General features: G+C 39.1%; 1 protein-coding gene across 1 annotated transcript in view; it reads left to right on the top strand.

The window, feature by feature from the left end:
• Rsbn1 (round spermatid basic protein 1) overlaps nucleotides 1–16949 on the top strand; it is a 52212-nt gene extending 35263 nt beyond the window's left edge. The window contains exons 3-7 of the mRNA XM_090334071.1: nucleotides 3408–3545; nucleotides 3828–3970; nucleotides 8502–8669; nucleotides 10699–10807; nucleotides 11416–16949. Of these exons, the coding sequence (XP_090190197.1) occupies nucleotides 3408–3545; nucleotides 3828–3970; nucleotides 8502–8669; nucleotides 10699–10807; nucleotides 11416–11889 (1032 nt within the window). The 3' untranslated portion in view covers nucleotides 11890–16949. The remainder of the gene's footprint in view (nucleotides 1–3407; nucleotides 3546–3827; nucleotides 3971–8501; nucleotides 8670–10698; nucleotides 10808–11415) is intronic.
• Nucleotides 16950–17532: the final 583 nt, after the last annotated feature.

Genomic DNA, 17532 nt, shown 5'->3' with positions numbered 1-17532 from the left:
CTGAGCGCTTTTTACTTAAGGTAAAAAGATTTAGAAAGAAATTTAGGAGCCCAGTACGAGTGGCTCTGATCCTGTAATCCTAGTTTCTCAGGAGACTTTGAGATCTGAGGCTGACATCTGAGGATCGAGGTTCAAAGCCTGGGCACAAAAGTCCCTGAAACTTTTACCTCCAAGTAACCACCAAAAAAGCCAGCAGTGTGCTGTAGCTCAACATGGTAGAGCACTAGCCTTGAGCTGAAGAGCTCAGGGGCAGTACTCAGGCCCAGAGTTCAAGCACCACGACCCACCATAAATAAGTAAATAAAAAGTTGGGCATGTTAGCTCACGCCTGTAATCCTAGCTACTCAGGAGGTTGAGATCTGAGGATCAAGGTTCAAAGCCAACCTGGGCATAAAAGGACCTGAGCCTCTTATCTCCAATTAACCTCTATCAAACCAAACGAGAAGTGGGGCTTGGCTTAAGGGTAGGGTGGTAGCTTTGAAGAGCTCAGGGACAGCGCCCAGGTTGAGTTCAAGCCCCTTGACCCCCACACAAAAATAAAAATAATAGCTCAAAAGCTATGTGCATATGGCCATATAGGATGAGACTAAGCGAAATGAACTCTAGGATATGGAAACAAGAGGTTATCTTTGTGATTATGTTCTTAATGTACTATGTGAAGTTATTTTTTTTTCCCTTGTGGTTTTTGTCATGTTTTTGTATCTGACTTTGTTACCTGATATATTGTATATACGTTTATTTGTTTATTTTAAATAGGGAAGGGAAGGGGAAAAAACAAGATGATTGGGAGGGAAAGTGGGACAAAAACATGAGAAGGAATATCAATGTTCGAGAAGTAATGTACTCACTTCCTGACGACTGTAACTGTGACCCCTCTATATGATAAAATACAATACAAAAAAGAGAAAACTTTAGGACTTTGCACTATAAGAGAATAGTATTTGCAATCCTTTTTTCTGTGTTTGTTTGGGTGACATTAAATTGGGTGGAAAAAATGGAGAGCCAGTTGTAAAAGTTCTCTAAGGAACTAATAAGAAATTATGTAAGACATACTAAATATGATGAAATCATTTTCTGTTAAGAAAAAAGAGGTAGCATTTAAAATAATGACATGGGCTGGAAATGTGGCTTAGTGGTAGAGTGCTTGCCTAAGCATTCATGAAGTCTTGGGTTTGATCCTTGGTACCACAAAAAAGACATTAAATTAATTTTTAAAAAATGAAGGTTAAGCAGGGATCTACCTTGTATATTAACAACAGATACATTAGTTTTTTTACTTTTTTTGGGGGGGCGGGGCAGGGTCTGGCCTTGAATTGGGTATCTTTCTGTCATATCTTCTTGAGTACTAGGTTTATGGGAGTATGCTACCACACTTAGCTTAGTCTGTACCTCAACTGACATAGAAAATGCTGGCAATTTCCTAACTAGATGGACGTTCTAGATGGAATATTAAAAACCGGCCTGTCTGGACTGGGAATGTGGCTTAGTGTTAGAATGCTTGCCTAGCATGCATTAAACCCTGGGTTTGATTTACTAATACCACCTAAGCAGAAAAAGCTGGAAGTGGCATTGTGGCTCAAGTGGTAGAGCACTAGTCTTGAGCAAAAGAAGCTCAAGGACAGTGCCCAGGCCCCAAGTTTGACCCCCATGACCACCACCACTAACGTCAACAAAAAAAGTGAAGGACAGAGCCCAGGACTAGAGCAAAAAGAAAAAAGAAAAGAAATTGGGCAGGGCATCACTATAATCTCAGCAACTCAATTGGAGGATCACATTCCAGGCTGGTCACAAGAGCCTGTGTGAAAAACTTACCAGACAACAACAGCTAAAAAACCCAATAGGTTAGGCTTAAGTGGTAGAGGAATAAAAGAGGACAGTCCAAGTTGGGCAGATTTGCAAGAAAAATCAGTGGACATATAGATAAGTGATAGAGGAAGAGAGCACTTTGCTTGAAGTGAAGGGTTTTATCATGAACAGGCCTTGGATTCCCCCCTCCTTTTTATTAACATACATTAATTATTCAAAGAGGGATTACATTACAACATTTTCATACATGTGTACAATGTATTCCAACCAATCTCTTCCCTTTTATTACCCTGTTTACCCCTTCCCCCGAAAAAGGTTTCATGGTTTCTATGTTCATACATGCCTATACTTGTTTCAAGAGGATTCATCCTCTTTCACCCTGGTTAGCCCAAGGACCTCTAGCAAGTACCCCCACCCAGCCTGTTTCCCTTCCTTATTCCTCCTTCCCGATCAACAGCTGTCATCGAGGTTCTTTTTGTTCTACATCATTGCAGTATATCTCAGAATTATCTACCCTCCCTTTTCTCTTTCCAACCTAAGTAGTTCCTTAGTTAGATTCATGTTTTGTGCTTACCCATATGTGTATGTACATATGTATGTATACAGGTGGTCATGATTGTGTATGCTTTTAGGTCTAGCTTCCACATATGAGGGAAAGCAAAAAAGTTTTTTTTTTTCTTTTTGGTGGGTCATGGGGCTTGAACTCTGGACCTGTGCATTGTCCCTGAGCTCTTCAGCTCAAGGCTATCACTCTACCACTTGAGCCACAGTGCCACTTCCTATTTTCTAGTGGTTGTAGTGGTTAATTGGAGAGTCTTTCAGACTTTGTACCCGTGCTGGCTTTGAGCCTTGACCCTCAGATCTCAGTCTACTGAGTAGCTAGGATTACAGGCATGAGCCACATTTTTTTTTTTTTAAAGCTTGTCTTGCTCTATACAATGTCTTCCAGTTCCATTCATTTTCCTGCAAATAACATTATTTTTAATGGCTATGTAATATTTTATAGTTTGGGTATGTATTTGTATGTGTTTTATGTATTATCACATCAACATGTTGGATACTTCCTGCTGATTCCATGATTTGGCTTTTGTGATCAGTGCTGCAAGAAACAGATATTCAGGAGACTTTTGGTGCATTGATTTACTTTCCTTCAGATATATACCTAATATGGTATGTGGGCCATGGAATTTGATAATGTTCAGCCTTGAACTTGAAGTAAACATACAATGAATATGGAAAATTAATATAGTCACTTACTCTTCTTTCCCCCCTGCCCTGTCACTTTATTGTTTATTGATTTTCCCCTACTACAGAGAGATCAATGATTAGATATTTTCAAAATTCAAAACTCACCATTCTTAGAGAAATTTATCTTTATATTTTTCTGTTATATCTTTGAGGTGTTGGAACTGTAGACTGACTTACACATTGAAATTTTTATTGGCACATGTGACAATAGTGTGCTTGTGTGATATGTACAGACAACTGAACTGAGTGATGAGGATGTAGAAGTAACAGTAATATTGGAAGTGATATTCTATTTTCTTTTTTTTAGACTGAAAATATCAGACTTTTCTTCTCTCTGTTTCAATGTGTCTCAGGTCAACAGGACGTACTGTTGTGGCACCTATCGTGCAGGCCCTATGCGGCAGATAAGTCTTGTTGGAGCAGTTGATGAAGAAGTTGGTGATTATTTCCCAGAGTTCCTTGATATGTTAGAAGAATCCCCATTTCTGAAAGTAAGTTTTAATTTAGATTGAAGTTCTGATCATTACTTAGGCAGATACTGTATATTAAAAGATATTAAGCAAATCACATCTATTAAAATTTATGCAGTGTTTTGAATGAAATGTTCAGAAAAGTATTGGAACAAAGTACTTCAATTATTCTTTTTATACAAATTACTTTTTATATAATTTTAATATAAATGTGTTTCTTTACATGCATGCTAGTGCTTTTCAGAAGTTTTATTTGAATGAAGCTTGACATTTTTTGCTGCTACTCATTCCTTTGATTTGTAGATGACCCTGCCCTGGGGTACACTTTCCAGCCTCCGACTGCAGTGCAGGTCCCAGAGTGATGATGGGCCGATCATGTGGGTGAGGCCAGGGGAGCAGATGATCCCCACGGCAGACATGCCAAAGTCACCCTTCAAAAGACGACGGTAAACCTTTACTTTCTCAGATAATAGTTATACATGACTGCTTATCAGAATGATTGTGGGGCTAGAGGCATGGCTTAACAAGGTGAGTATGTACCTCAGAAGTTAAAACCTGAGTGTGGAAAACAACAACAAAATGGAATTTATGGGCCAGGAGTGTGGCCTACGGGCAAAGTGCTTGCCTAGCATGCAGAAAGCCCTGTGTTTGATTACCTTGGTATCACATACACAGAAAAAGCTGGAAGTGGTGCTGTGGCGCAAGTAGTAGAACACAAGCTTTGTGAAAGCTAAAGGCAGTGCCCAGGCTCTGAATTCAAGCCCCAGGATTCGCAAAGTAATAATAATAATAATAATAATAATAATAATAATAATGTAATTTATTAATGCAGGAGAATTGTAATCGATATGTTTCGTTGTTATTTAAAGATGACTCAATTCTCATCTGCATATGAGATTTTACGTAATAGGAATGGTGAATGAACAACTGCACTAAAGCCTTGAACTTCAAATTTAAAATTTCTCTCTAATCATACAGGATTATTTTTGTTCATATCTACTCTGAATTGACCCACTGCAAAATAGTTTGAACTTTTAATTTCCTTTACTGTAAGAATTCTTCAGATTGAGTTTTTATCCCCTGTGCTTTTTGAAATGTTGTTGGATGTGAGATATTTTCTATTCTACAGAATTAGGACTAAAATAATAAATGAAATATGCATTTAACAATCTTAAAAAAAAACAAACCTGAGTGTGGTTTGGAAGCCTCATGTATGTATTATTCTATATCTTCATTATTCCCACAGCTGTTTTAGGGGTAAGTCTTCTAGTTGTCAGTCCCTCAGTTTAGGTAATTCATTACATAGTCATCAAGGTGAGACATTGTCCTTTTTTTTTTTTCTGTACTGAGATTTGAACTCAAGGCTTCATATTTGGTGGGCATTTTGTATTGTCTAGTTTTAGGCTAAAAGCCCCACTTTCTGTCCAGCATATGATAGACCTACTTTAGGCTAAGATCAGAAGTGCATGCTGCTACATCCAGGTTCCCCTCCATGGAGATTGAGTTGTGTGGCCTTTTCTGTCTAGGCTGGACTGGAACCTTGATCCCCTCAATCTTAGACTCCCCTGTGGTTTGGGACAGTCACATCCCTGTGCCTAGCTTTGGGCTTAAAAAAATGGTCTCTTGAACTTTTCCAGGTGGACTGGCCTCCAACTTTGATTCTTTTGTTCTCAGACTCCTAAGTGAGATTATAAGCCACTGGCATCTGGCTAATTTTTATTCTTGTTCTAAAAATACAAGTCCTAACTACCTACATGACAAAAAGTTTCTTATTATTGTATGTGAAAACATCTACTTATAATCTAGTCTGAATCTTTACTGCCTGCATAAGCATCTTTGTGTGTGTGTGTGCGCGCGCGCGCGTGTGCGTGCATGTGCGCGTGTGTGCATGTATGTATGTATGTATGTATGTATGTATGTATGTATGTGAGTATGTGGCTTGAATTTAGGGCATAGGCACTATCTCTTGAGTTTTTGTGCTTAAGGCTAGCTCTCTACCAGTTGAATGACAGCTCTCCCCTTTTGGCTTCTTTTTGTGGTTAATTAGAGACTTTTCCTACCCATGCCTGCTTCAAACTGTAATCCTCAGAATAGCAAGGATTACGAACATGAGCCACCGGTACCTGACTAGAAGATAATCTTTTTCTATGGTCTATGAAACTCCCTAGTAATAATCTAGCCCTTTTATATCTATTTTTATTCTCTTCCAACCACATTAAATTCAGTTTCCAAGCTGTCATCTTTCATTATGCTTTTCTTTTTTGTATTGTTCTTTTTACTTCAAATTATGTCTTTCTTCTCCCTTCCCCTCCTTTTCTCTTCTAGTCATAGGGTTTGAATTCAAGGCCTGGATGTTATCACTGAGTTCTTTTGCTCAAGGCCAGCACTCTACCACTTGGAGCCACTGCACCATCTCCAGTTTTCTGGTGGTTAATTGGAGATAAGACTCTCATGGACTTTCCTTCCTGGGTTGGCTTTGAACTACAATTCTCAGATATAGGCCTCCTGAGTAGCAAGGATCACAGGCATGAGCCACCAGTGCCCCTTCTACTTCAAATTATATCTAGCCCCAGTATCATACAATAAAAATTAGGAGGTATAGTTTCTGTCTAGCAAGCGCAAAGTCTTGAGTTTAAACCCTAGGATCACCCAAAATAGTCAGTTCTACTAGTTCAAGAGTGGGTAGCAGCATGTGTGCATGCGCGCGCGCGCACGCGCGCACACACACACACACACACACGATCTTTTTATTGGCTTGCCTCAGAAGAAGGTAATCACAAAACTATATGGCAGTGTTACTGAAAAATGTTTGAGCAGATCAGATGCTGACTTGGTTAGTAATTTCTCTTCTCCTCTTCTCTTCCTCTTCTCTTTACTTTTCCCCTCCCTCCCTCCCTCCCTCCCTCCCTCCCTCCCTCCCTCTGTGTCTCTCTTTTTTTTTTTTTTTGGTCAGTTGTGGGGCTTGAACTTTGGGATTGGGTGCTATCCCTGAGCTCAAGGCTAGTGCTGTTATCTCTTGAGCCACAGGGCTACTCTGTTTTTCTGGTGGTTAATTAGAGATAAGTATCTCTTAGACCTTCCTGCCTAGGCTGGCTTTGGACTGTGATCCTCAGATCTCAGCCTCCTGAGTAGCTAAGATTACAGGAGTGAGCCACCAGTACCTGGCTAGTAAACATCTTCTTCTGTTCCTAGCTCACTTGAAGTTATTGAACTTATCTTGAATGTTGCTTCCTTTGTAAATCTTTTCTTTGTACCCATAGAAAATTAGTCTCCTGTCTGTGCCTCCTGTCTTTAGTGATCTGTTTTTCATTTCTTAGTAAATTTTGAACTCCTTGGAGACAGATGGACTCTCACTTATCTCTGTGCTCATGACACATAGTGTAAGCAGTATTGGACTTCAGTATTTCTTGCTGCACTGACATTTTTGTCTGATGTACATATAAAATAAATAGAGATTAACTTACTCTAGTACTTTGAAAAAAATCTCACTTTAATGAGATGGAAAATGATTTATCTGCATGACTTGTGGAAGTTGCAATTCAAAATCAATGCCCCAAAGTGAGTTTTCATGGATTAGTTTGAATTTTCTAACTTAGAACTCGCAGGAGAGTGTTATTTGAGCTCTACACAGAATAATTTCAACAACTTACGGTGATATATAAAAATACTTGGTTAAAAGGATACATTTTTGTCAATGGGTAGTGATTGGGCACAGCAGTGAACATTGAATAGCTATAGTCAGATGGTAAATTCTCTGTGTTCAGAATATGGAAATATTTTGGCTGAAATTTTCTCAGAATAGTATTCGATTATAAACAAAAAGTACTGACACAAAGTGCTTACTAAAATAAAATGTTATTCTGTATGTCAAGAGGCGTGGAGGAGTATGTATGGATCAAAGAACCAGGCCATTTCCCTTTCTCTGCTTTATTATCCCCGTGCCTAGGCCTCATCCTTACCCTGGCTGCGTTACTGTAGTTGAAGTGCATCACATCTGTGTCTAGTTATATCTTACAGAAGAAGAAAGACTTTGCTTATACTTCTGTCTAAAGAGCCTAGAAACCTCCCACAAGACTTGGCACATCTCCTTTCATAAGATCAAATAGAATCAGTTCATTCCCTTCCTAAAATAGCTACTGGCAAGGGAAATGAGCTTGCTGTAATTTGACAGAACTCGTATCCAGATCTGTGTCTGAAACTTTTGAGGAAATGACATAGAGGGCAACATCAGATGCCTAGGGAAGCTCAGCTTAATGAGGGGAAGGGAGAAGGGTCGAATGGATGCCCAGCCAGTGGTAGAGCCAGCTTGTGAGATACATGTTTGATTCTTCGTTCTACCTCCAAGACTGGAGAGCCATTGGTTTACTGAAAAAACTTCACTTAAATTGCCCTTTTCTCAGCTCCCCTTCCTTTCTGCCCTTTTATGAAACCTGATTTCTTTTTTTTTTGACCGAGGCTTGTCCTCCAAGTATGTAGGGCTGCTGCCTGCTGCCCTTTGGCTGCCAGTTCCTTGCATACTCTAGATTGGTGGCTACCTCTGCTCCATTTCAGTGTAAGACATTGCGGGAATTTTTGTAGTGCAGTTCCTGCTTGTTCACTAATGCACTTGCTTTGTTGCTGCTTCATTGCTTTATAATCCCTTTATAGATGAGAAGTATTAAAAAATAGCTTTTAACTTTGAACTGAATTTCCTGTTGCTATACAACTAAACACTGTATTTGAGACTAAACAAAGAGTTAGTTGGTGCTTTTTTATGGTCTACAGGGAAAGGAAGCCATATTAGTCATTATAATAGAGATTGTTCCATGCTAATGATCAAAATCATTGTGCCCTTCTCAGCCTTCATCGTAAATTTGGTATTTTAGCAAACCTATTTTATTGAGATACATACATACATACATAATAAATAAATGTTTCTTTTCTTTTGTTGTCTCTTGTAATTGATTTTCTTTTGTTTCATTACCAAATGAATTCTAGATCAATGAATGAAATAAAGAATCTCCAGTACCTACCTCGGACCAGTGAGCCGCGCGAAGTCCTCTTTGAAGACAGGACGCGAGCCCATGCTGACCACGTCGGCCAGGGCTTTGATTGGCAGAGCACCGCTGCTGTTGGGGTTTTAAAAGCTGTCCAGTTTGGTGAATGGTATGTGAATGGAACTCACCTGCAAAGTTCTCATGTTACCTAAGAAAATGAGGATCATGGTTTGAAACCAGCCTGGGCAGGAAAGTCTGTGAGATTGATCTCCAATAAACTACTGAGTAAAAGCTGAAGTGGTGCTATGGCTCAAGCGGTAGAGCATTAGTCTTGGGCAAAAAGAAGCTCAGGGACAGAGCCCAGGTCAGAGTTTAAGCCCCAGATATGGCAAAAAGAAAAGAAAAGAAAAAAAAGTTACCTCCTTAAAAGATCAGAGACCAATTTAAACTTGTGAAGTACACATTTGAAAAATATATTATTTATTTTAATCACATTGTTGTGAAACAGATTTTCAAACCTTTTTTTAATCCTACAAAACTGAAACCTTTTGTCCTGATCCTGAAAACTTGTCACTTACTACACACTACTCACTCACCGGGCTCACTCAATTCTAGGCTCTGGGAACCATTCTATTTTCTTTGTTATGTAAGTGGAACCATATGATTTTTGTCTTTTTGTGATTAGACCGCCTGTTCGTCCGTCCGTCCGTCCGTCCTTCCTTCCTTCCTTCCTTCCTTCCTTCCTTCCTTCCTTCCTTCCTTCCTTCCTTCCTTTCTCCAGTCATGGGGCTTTCATAGTCAAATAGCCAAGAGGTAGAAGCAATTCTCAAATACCCACTAATAGTTTAGCAAAGTTGGGGGTGAGGGGTAGGGAGAGGGAAATGGACTGTACTTCTTAAAAAGGGGAAGAGATTCATGGGACTTAAAAAGGGGAAGAGATTCATGGGAGGGAAGGGGGGACATGGTCTAAAGAGAAACATACTACTTATATAAACTATAACTTATATAAACTATAACCTTTAACTACCATCTGAAGATCGTGATTCACAGCTAATCCAGGCAGGAAAGCTGGTGACACTTGTATTTCCAATTAGCCATCAAAAGCTAGAAATGGCACTGTAGCTCAAAGTGGTATTTGAATTGCTTCTACCTTTTGGCTTTTTGGCTATGAAAATAGGTATGCAAATATCTTTTCATGTTCTGGCTTTCATTTCCTTTGAGTGTGTACCTAGAACTAGAGTTGCTTAGGTCATATGGCAATGCAGTTTTTAATGTTTTGAGGAACTGCCAGACTGTTCTCCAAAGTGGCTGCACTATTTCACATTCAGTTGGAGTCTTAATTTTCACAAAGTATAGTAAAGAGTTGCAAGCTGATGAGACAACTGCAAATGTATCTCAGTTAGAATGAAAAGTATACTTTTTATTTGAGACATGGTCTCACTATGCAGCCTGGGCTGGCATTAAACTTATGATCTTCTCTCTCTCTCTCTCTCTCTCTCTCTCTCTCTCTCTCTCTCTCTCTCTCTCTCTCTCTCTCTCTCTCTCTCTCTCTCTCTCCCTCTCTCTCCCTCTCTCTCCCTCTCTCTCCCTCTCTCTCCCTCTCTCTCCCTCTCTCTCCCTCTCCCTCTCCCCCTCCCCTCCCCTTCTCCTCTCTCTCCTCTCCTTCTCTCTCTCTCTCTCTCTCTCTCTCTCTCTCTCTCTCTCTCTCTCTCTCTCTCTCTCTCTCTCTCTCTCCCTCTCCCCCTCTCCCCCTCTCCCCCCCCTCTCTCCCCTCTCTCTCTCCCCCCCCCCCCCCCTCTCTCTCCCCTCTCTCTCTCTTGTCCTGAGGCTTGAACTCAGGGCCTTGGGCTTTTTCAAGGGTAGGACTCTACCACTTCAGCCACAGCACCATTTTTGGCCTTTTCTGTGTATGTGGTACTGTGGAATCAAATCCTGTGCTTCATGCATGCTAGGCAAGCACTCTATCGCCAAGCTACATTCCGAGCCCCTTTGTTTTTTATTTTAAATACATTGAATTGCTCTTGTTTTTTTGTTTTTGTTTTTGTTTTAAATGGAAGTAGCAAGTATGTACTTTGCCGTGGGAAAATATTTATTTACTTTTGTTAGTAGTTGCATGTCTAAGAATTGCAAAATTGAAAGTTGTCAACTATTGTTTTTTGTGAATGTTTGTTCCTAAGACTTAATTTTGTTCATATTAGGAGTGGCCAGCCTCGCATAACCAAAGATGTGGTTTGTTTCCATGCTGAGGACTTTGCTGATGTTGTTCAGAGACTTCAGCTAGACCTTCATGAGCCTCCAGTTTCCCAGGTAATGATCACACTTGTTTTCTTGTTTCCCTTAAAAGGAGACATTAGGAACAAGTACCTATACCCATTTTACTTGCATTTTATAGTACTCTGGATGGGCAGCATAGTGAATTTAATACGTACTAAATTATCTCTGTGCTAGAGGAAGGTGTTCATCTTCAAACAGAGCTTTTCCTGCAGAGTGCTTGATAATCTTATCCTTGGGATGGCAGTGCATCAGGGGTGGTCAGAGGGTTGAGGCAGCTTGCTTCTGGTGGTGAGCACTCTTACAAAGTTTATTGTACTATGGCTCCTACAAAGGTTTCTAACACACTGGATGGGGTGACAAAATGTTGCTTAGATGTGACAAGAACTTGATATTTAGCTGTACTTTTAAATATTTATCAAGAGTGATTCCAGAGGCTAACGGCCCGTCCCAGGTTACCCAGACAAGGGTGAGACAGAAGGGAAAGTGTTTACAGACAGACATTTGATAAGTTTTACTTCATTTAATGTGACTTAACTTTTTGATTGGTGTTACATTTTACATATTCTACTGTTTTCTTTGCAGTAATTGTATTTTTCACTATTGCCCATTTAAGTCTCATGCACATCTTTGATCTTCTTTAGTGTGTGCAGTGGGTGGATGAAGCCAAACTAAACCAAATGAGGAGGGAAGGCATTCGGTATGCTAGAATCCAGCTGTGCGACAATGACATCTACTTCATCCCTAGAAATGTTATTCACCAGTTTAAAACAGTATCTGCAGTATGCAGCCTGGCCTGGCATATAAGGCTTAAACAGTATCACCCTGTTGCGGAAGCCTCACAGAACGCAGAGAGCAAATCTAATGTGGACGGCAGTTTCACTGGAAAAAGAGAGTTAGAAGTTGACTCCCAGTGTATGAGGGTAAAATCAGAACCTGAGGACAAGTGTCCAGAGACGAGGCTTTTGACAGCTGCATCGCTACCCTTCTCAGCTCCAGCAGAACTCCACCCACCACAGGTCCAGAAGACGAAGCCTGTGCCCATTTTCAAGGTGGAAAGTAGATTGGACTCTGACCAGCAACACAATCCGCAGGAACACTCAAGCACTCCTGTCTGATATGTACATACTCAAACACATTTTTTAACTTTTTTAAATTTTGATGTGAAGTTATAGTTTTATAACTGGCTTACGTTAAGTTTTATTGGAGAAATCTTGCTTATAATTCTATAAAGAGAAATGACATTCCACAAATGTCAGGCATATCTTTTTTACACAGATTATGCAGAGTTTAGAGTTGTATCTTATCCCGTTAGTACAGTCTGTAATAGTGGGTCTGCTGCTATGTTCTGTTGTAAGGTGTGAGGTAACAATTCAATCTCTTCTTCAAATCAAAACAAGAATTCTCTCGAATAACAGATTCTTATTTGATAATTATTCACTTCCCTTATCTTGCCTTGCTCTGCCATATTTGCTGTTGTTGTTTTTTTTTTTTTAATACAGAGCAGATTTATGGTTTAGTACTGTGTCTTTATGACACATAATCAATTTCCACAGTAAAAATGGCATGGGTTGCAGGAAAGAGATCCTGCATCTGTGTGTACATGGGCAAGTAAGATATTTATCCAGCTGTAAAGAACAAGTAGTTTCTAAGCAAATTCAGTGGCTCTCTGGTTTCTTAACAAAAGAGAAAGCACAGCATTTTCTGACTGTCTTTTTTGTAACTGTTATTTAAAGCCCAGTGGATATTTCAATTAAAAAATGTAAAGAAGAATAGTCCTTGGTCATTCATTATCCAATGATTCATTCTTTTCTAGAGTAATGGTCACTGTAGAAGACAATTTGGTCAAAGGAGAGTGTTGATGGTGACACTCATGTCCTCACCTTTCATTTGGTTTCTAAACTTATCACAAGACCAAACTTAAGAGAATGGTACCAGTCTTTCTGATAAAGTTACCATACTGGGATAGCAAACTTATGAGAAGCTATTATTGTGACTTGGTGTCAATCTCTTCGTAAGTGTCTAGTTAGGAGACCCTTCACAGCTGTACCTGGAAAATAACTGGGCTTCTCTACTGTTACTGGTTTGCTAATTTGTAATAGAGTACAGGGCACTAGGCTTTATCCCAGAGTTACAAGAAGCTTAAAGCCAAGTGCTTCAGTATTACTATTTTTTCTTCTTTCTTTTCCTTTCCTCTTCCTTTTCTCCTTTCCTCCCTCCTCCTGCTTCCTTTTTCCTTCCTTCCTTTTCTGTTTCTAACAGGCACAGTTTATATAGCTAGTGTGGTCTTAATTTCCTGTTAATTTAGGATATTAGTGTGATATCTTGTTCTTTCTCTTAGTTAATGATAATGTATCCTCTTGTTTATTATTCTTTTTTTTTTTTTTGCCAGTCCTGGGCTTGAGCTCAGGGCCTGAGTACTGTCCTTGGACTTTCTCAAGTCTAGAGCTCTACAGCTTGAGCCTCAGCACCACTTCTGGCTTTTTCTATGTATGTGGTACTGAGGAATCGAACCCAGGGCTTTGTGCCTGTTAGGCAAGCACTCTACCACGAGGCCAAACTCCCAGCCCTCTCCTTTTGTTTATTAAAGGAAGAGTACTCCCCACACCTAAGACCAGATTCTTGTATCTACCTGGTTACAGTGCAATTTGATTCCCCCCACCCCCCATGGTCAGATTTGAAATAATTTACATAGGCAAAAAAGAGATGCTTCATTATGTCAGTCAACATGAACACTTTGCTGCATCTTTTAAACTATCAAATATGAATTTTCTCTAACATATTCTGAAATAGGTTAATCTTATATAAATATTACTTTGTGCAATATTGTTGTGTAGTTAAATGCATATTAGCAGAGTTTAGAGGTCACTGTGTAAACCGATAGAAAAGTAACCATCAGCAAATACTACGGTGATTAGTTAGAATCTGTATTATTCCTTATATATATGTATATGTATATGTAATCTTTGTTACAAAGGATGAAGAAAAATAGAGACACATTTCAATGTAAACCATTTTATGAATTGGAAGTGATGTTGGTTTTAGTTATCTTTGTAAATAAGGTAATTAGAATGGTGTGAATGGTAATGTGATTATTACAAAGGTGTTTTTAAATCCTGTGTATAAATTCTAGGGTAAATTCTAGTTTATCAAGACTAGTTTTTAAGGGACTTTTGAGGGTATTTTTTTTTATTATTTTGTGGGAAGGGGTTTATCACAAAGTGTGTAAGTTTGAGTAATTATTTTTTACTTTTCTGTCCAGAAGAATTTCATAGAGCTTTATCAGGCTGTTGCAAAGTAAAATTCTTCTCAGGCAACATTTACTTTTTAAAATAATCATGAAGAATAAGGCTGTAAAAGCAAAAAGTTTTCATTCTTGTTTTTCTTGTCTTCCAAGATCCAATTTCCCCGTCTCCCACTTGCCACCCAGCAGATGCCATCTGTCGTCTAAGCTGGTCATTTCTAATGAACTAGGAGGCCGTCTCCTGACAGCCAGCACTGTGTATAATCAATCGCTCAGGAACCAGCGGATCTGCAAAGACACACAGTCAAAAGAAGGAAATCCCATTTTCCTTTTATAATTCTACCCTCACTTCTGATATGAACACATGAAAAGAATAATAAGAATTGCTTAAAATCGTGTACTAATAAATTGATTGTATGTTAGAATTGCAATAGAATGGAGAGAAACATTTAGCTAGTAATGTATCTGGGGACTGAGTGTCCCATGTGAGTATTAGATTTTGATAGCATGCTTTGAAGACTGATGAGTTATAAATGCAGAAGTTTTGAATTTCTGACTGCTCTCAAAACTGTATCCTAGTTTAGTGATAATAAATGACTGCAACTTTTCTAAATCATTAAATTGGTAATTTGGTTTAACGGAGCGAGGCGTGGAGCAGTCTGGCGTCTTCTGACTTGTGACATAGTGATGGCACTGGCGCTGCTCTTCTTTTTTGCTATACTATCTATTCGTTGTTCCAAATCTTGAGGTAACCTGCAGAATGTGGCTCTAAGTTTTAGTACTTTGTGGAGCAGAGGGATAATTTTAAAATGTGCTTATGGAAAGGACCTGATAAATATTCTTAACAGTAAATAGAATGATTTAATGGTAACTACCAAAAAGGATAAGTCTTCCCTCCCACTCAAGAAGTCATTGTATAATTATGGAGATATGCGAGGAGGATTCTAAGAGGCATCCCAAATTCGTAAAGCAATAATAAAAACCTGCATTTTTATTTCCCTCCTCCAAAGTCTTACCTCTTTAAAGATGGAATTCCTAGGCTTAATTTATTAAGTAAATTTTGTGTATTGTTTTTAAAAGTTGAGGACTTGGAAAGTGTCCTTCCCCTCAGAGATAAGACTATGAACTGACTAGTATTTCAAGCTTTTATATGGGGAAAAGGAGTTTATTGAATAAAATTCTTTATTAGACGTTAATAAAAGATGTCAAATCAGTCTTAATAAAGGTCACATTTAGTGACCGGAGAAACTTACTACCTTTCTCTGTATAAATAATATTGTCTAGACAGAAAGTGAATATAAGAACAAGACTCCAAAAATCCATGAAAATATATTCATGGTGAATATATTCATGATCATTAATATTAGCCAATTCATCTTTACCATTGTATACCTATAGGATAATTGCGTTTATGTCCTCATCTGTTTCATCATTACTACCAGATTTTAAAAAGTACCTTTCAGTCTCGCACACCAGAGGCTCACAGTTGTGCTAAATGTTACATTTTTAAAACATGTTGTGGCTGTATTTATTGGTCATGCAAGTTGAGGAAATGACAATACAAACTTTTTTTTTTTTTTAAGTGCATAAAGGATTTATCCTCATCTTGAAAGTTTGTTGCTCTAAAAGCAAGTATCTCCATCGGTGTCAGGGCCTTCCATTTCCTCATGAAGCTTTAGGGTCTACATGCGCATGTAGAGACCACTGTCTCTTATTAAGATATAGCACTTTTCAATTCTCTCTAAAATACTTACGAACTACTATCACATGTTGTAAATTTTTCATGTAATCGTGTTTTTTTTTTTTTTGTGACTAAACTTCATTTTGATTGGCAGCTAAGACTTTTTCCTCCCCTGTGGCTTTAATTTATCTAAGAGTTTTTTGCATATAGATGAAATGTATAATTTGCCTGGCAGACTATTTGCGTTGTGTGGCCTTAGTTTGTTTATTGACATTAATAACAAGTGTTTTAAAAGGTTTTTAATGAATAGTCTTAAACCTGAATTTGTGTGAATAATCCTTTTAACACTGCTTTTTTGTAGCTGTCTAAGTGTGTAAAATTGTTAAGCTATTTCTTTGTAAAATAGGACAATGGAATGCATAGAGGTTTTTTTTTTCCCTGTAAAGTATTTTTTTAATAAACAAAGTCTGATTTGTCCTCTACTGATGTTTCATCACAGAATGAATAGTACATGTTAGTTCTCACCTCCTGGAACCTCATTAGCCTCATTCCCCCCTCACCCCCTTTTGTGACATAATCTTAGACTTTACTTTCTCAAAGAAAAGTTTGCTTTTGGAGAAGAAAAATGAATCTGCATTTGTGGCAGTCATGACTTGCTACTTAAATGTTTGGTTTTATATGACAGTGAAAATTCTGGTTAATGTTCTTGAAAAATGTGTAAGGGTTGTATAGATTTCTCAGATGTTTGTACTGTAACACAAACTGGATTTTTTTGTTTTTTGTTTCTGTGAACTTTGAGAGCCTTGTCTAAGCACTGATACCCCTTGTTTTTTCCCTAATCCTGGGGCTTGAACTCAGGGCCTGTCCTTGGGCTTTCTCAAGAATAGTGCTCTACCACTTAAGCCACAGCACCACTTCTGGCTCTGTGTATGCGGTAAAGATTTAGTGCATGCACTCAACCACTAGGCCACACTCCCAGCCACACTCCTTGGTTTTTAACAGGAAAAGTAAAGGAAGAAGACAGGTGGTCTTCACTGCTACTTTAGTATGTCACTTAGTGCTCTGCTTGAAGTAGCAAGTGAGGAGTAGTGAGAAACAAGGATTGAGAGTTCATACAATTCACCTTTTTTCCTGAGGAAGGGCAGCCCCTAAGAAGCACTGACTTTTCTAACAGGGCTCCCCCAAAAATGGCTGGCCAACCATGCCACTGTTCCCCAATTTCAGCTACCTGACAAATCTTTATCCCATTTCCATTTGTTAAACAAATGCTTTTCCTATTAATGTAATTTAAATACATCTTAGGCAGTTTTTCATTTGTCATTTGTGTGTCATTTATCTTTGTTTTTTATTTTGTCAGTCATGGGACTTGAACTCGGCCTAGGTGCTGTCCTTTACTCTTCAGCTCAAGGCTACTACCCTACCCCTTGAGCCACAGTCCCTCTTCGGTTTTCTGGTGGTTAATTGGAGATGAGAGTCTTACGGACTTGAGTGCCCAGGCTGGCTTTGAACCTTGATCCTCAGATCTCAGCCACCTGAGTAGCTAGGTGAACCACCTCGCCCGGCTAGCTTTATTTTTTCACTGGTTAATGAGACAGTACTACGGATTTTTCTACCAGGCTGCTTCGGATTCACTTTGATCCTCGCGTCTCAGCCTCCTGAGGAGCTGGGATTGCAGGGTGGGGCACCCGGCTCTGCTCTAATTAGAAACCTAGAGACTGTTTCCGTAGCCCCCTTCCTTGAGCAGTGACCGAGAAGCCCTGCCCGGTCCGTCCTCTTCCCCGAGCCCCTGAAAGCTGAGTACTGGGGACAACCACCCCGCCCGCAAACCCCGAGCTT

Source organism: Megascapheus bottae, chromosome 6, assembly GCF_031878675.1.
Source record: "Megascapheus bottae isolate mThoBot1 chromosome 6, mThoBot2.hap1, whole genome shotgun sequence".
Classification (NCBI taxonomy): domain Eukaryota; kingdom Metazoa; phylum Chordata; class Mammalia; order Rodentia; family Geomyidae; genus Megascapheus; species Megascapheus bottae.
The sequence above is the reverse complement of the archived record's forward strand: the minus strand, read 5'-3'. Positions and strand labels throughout refer to the sequence as shown.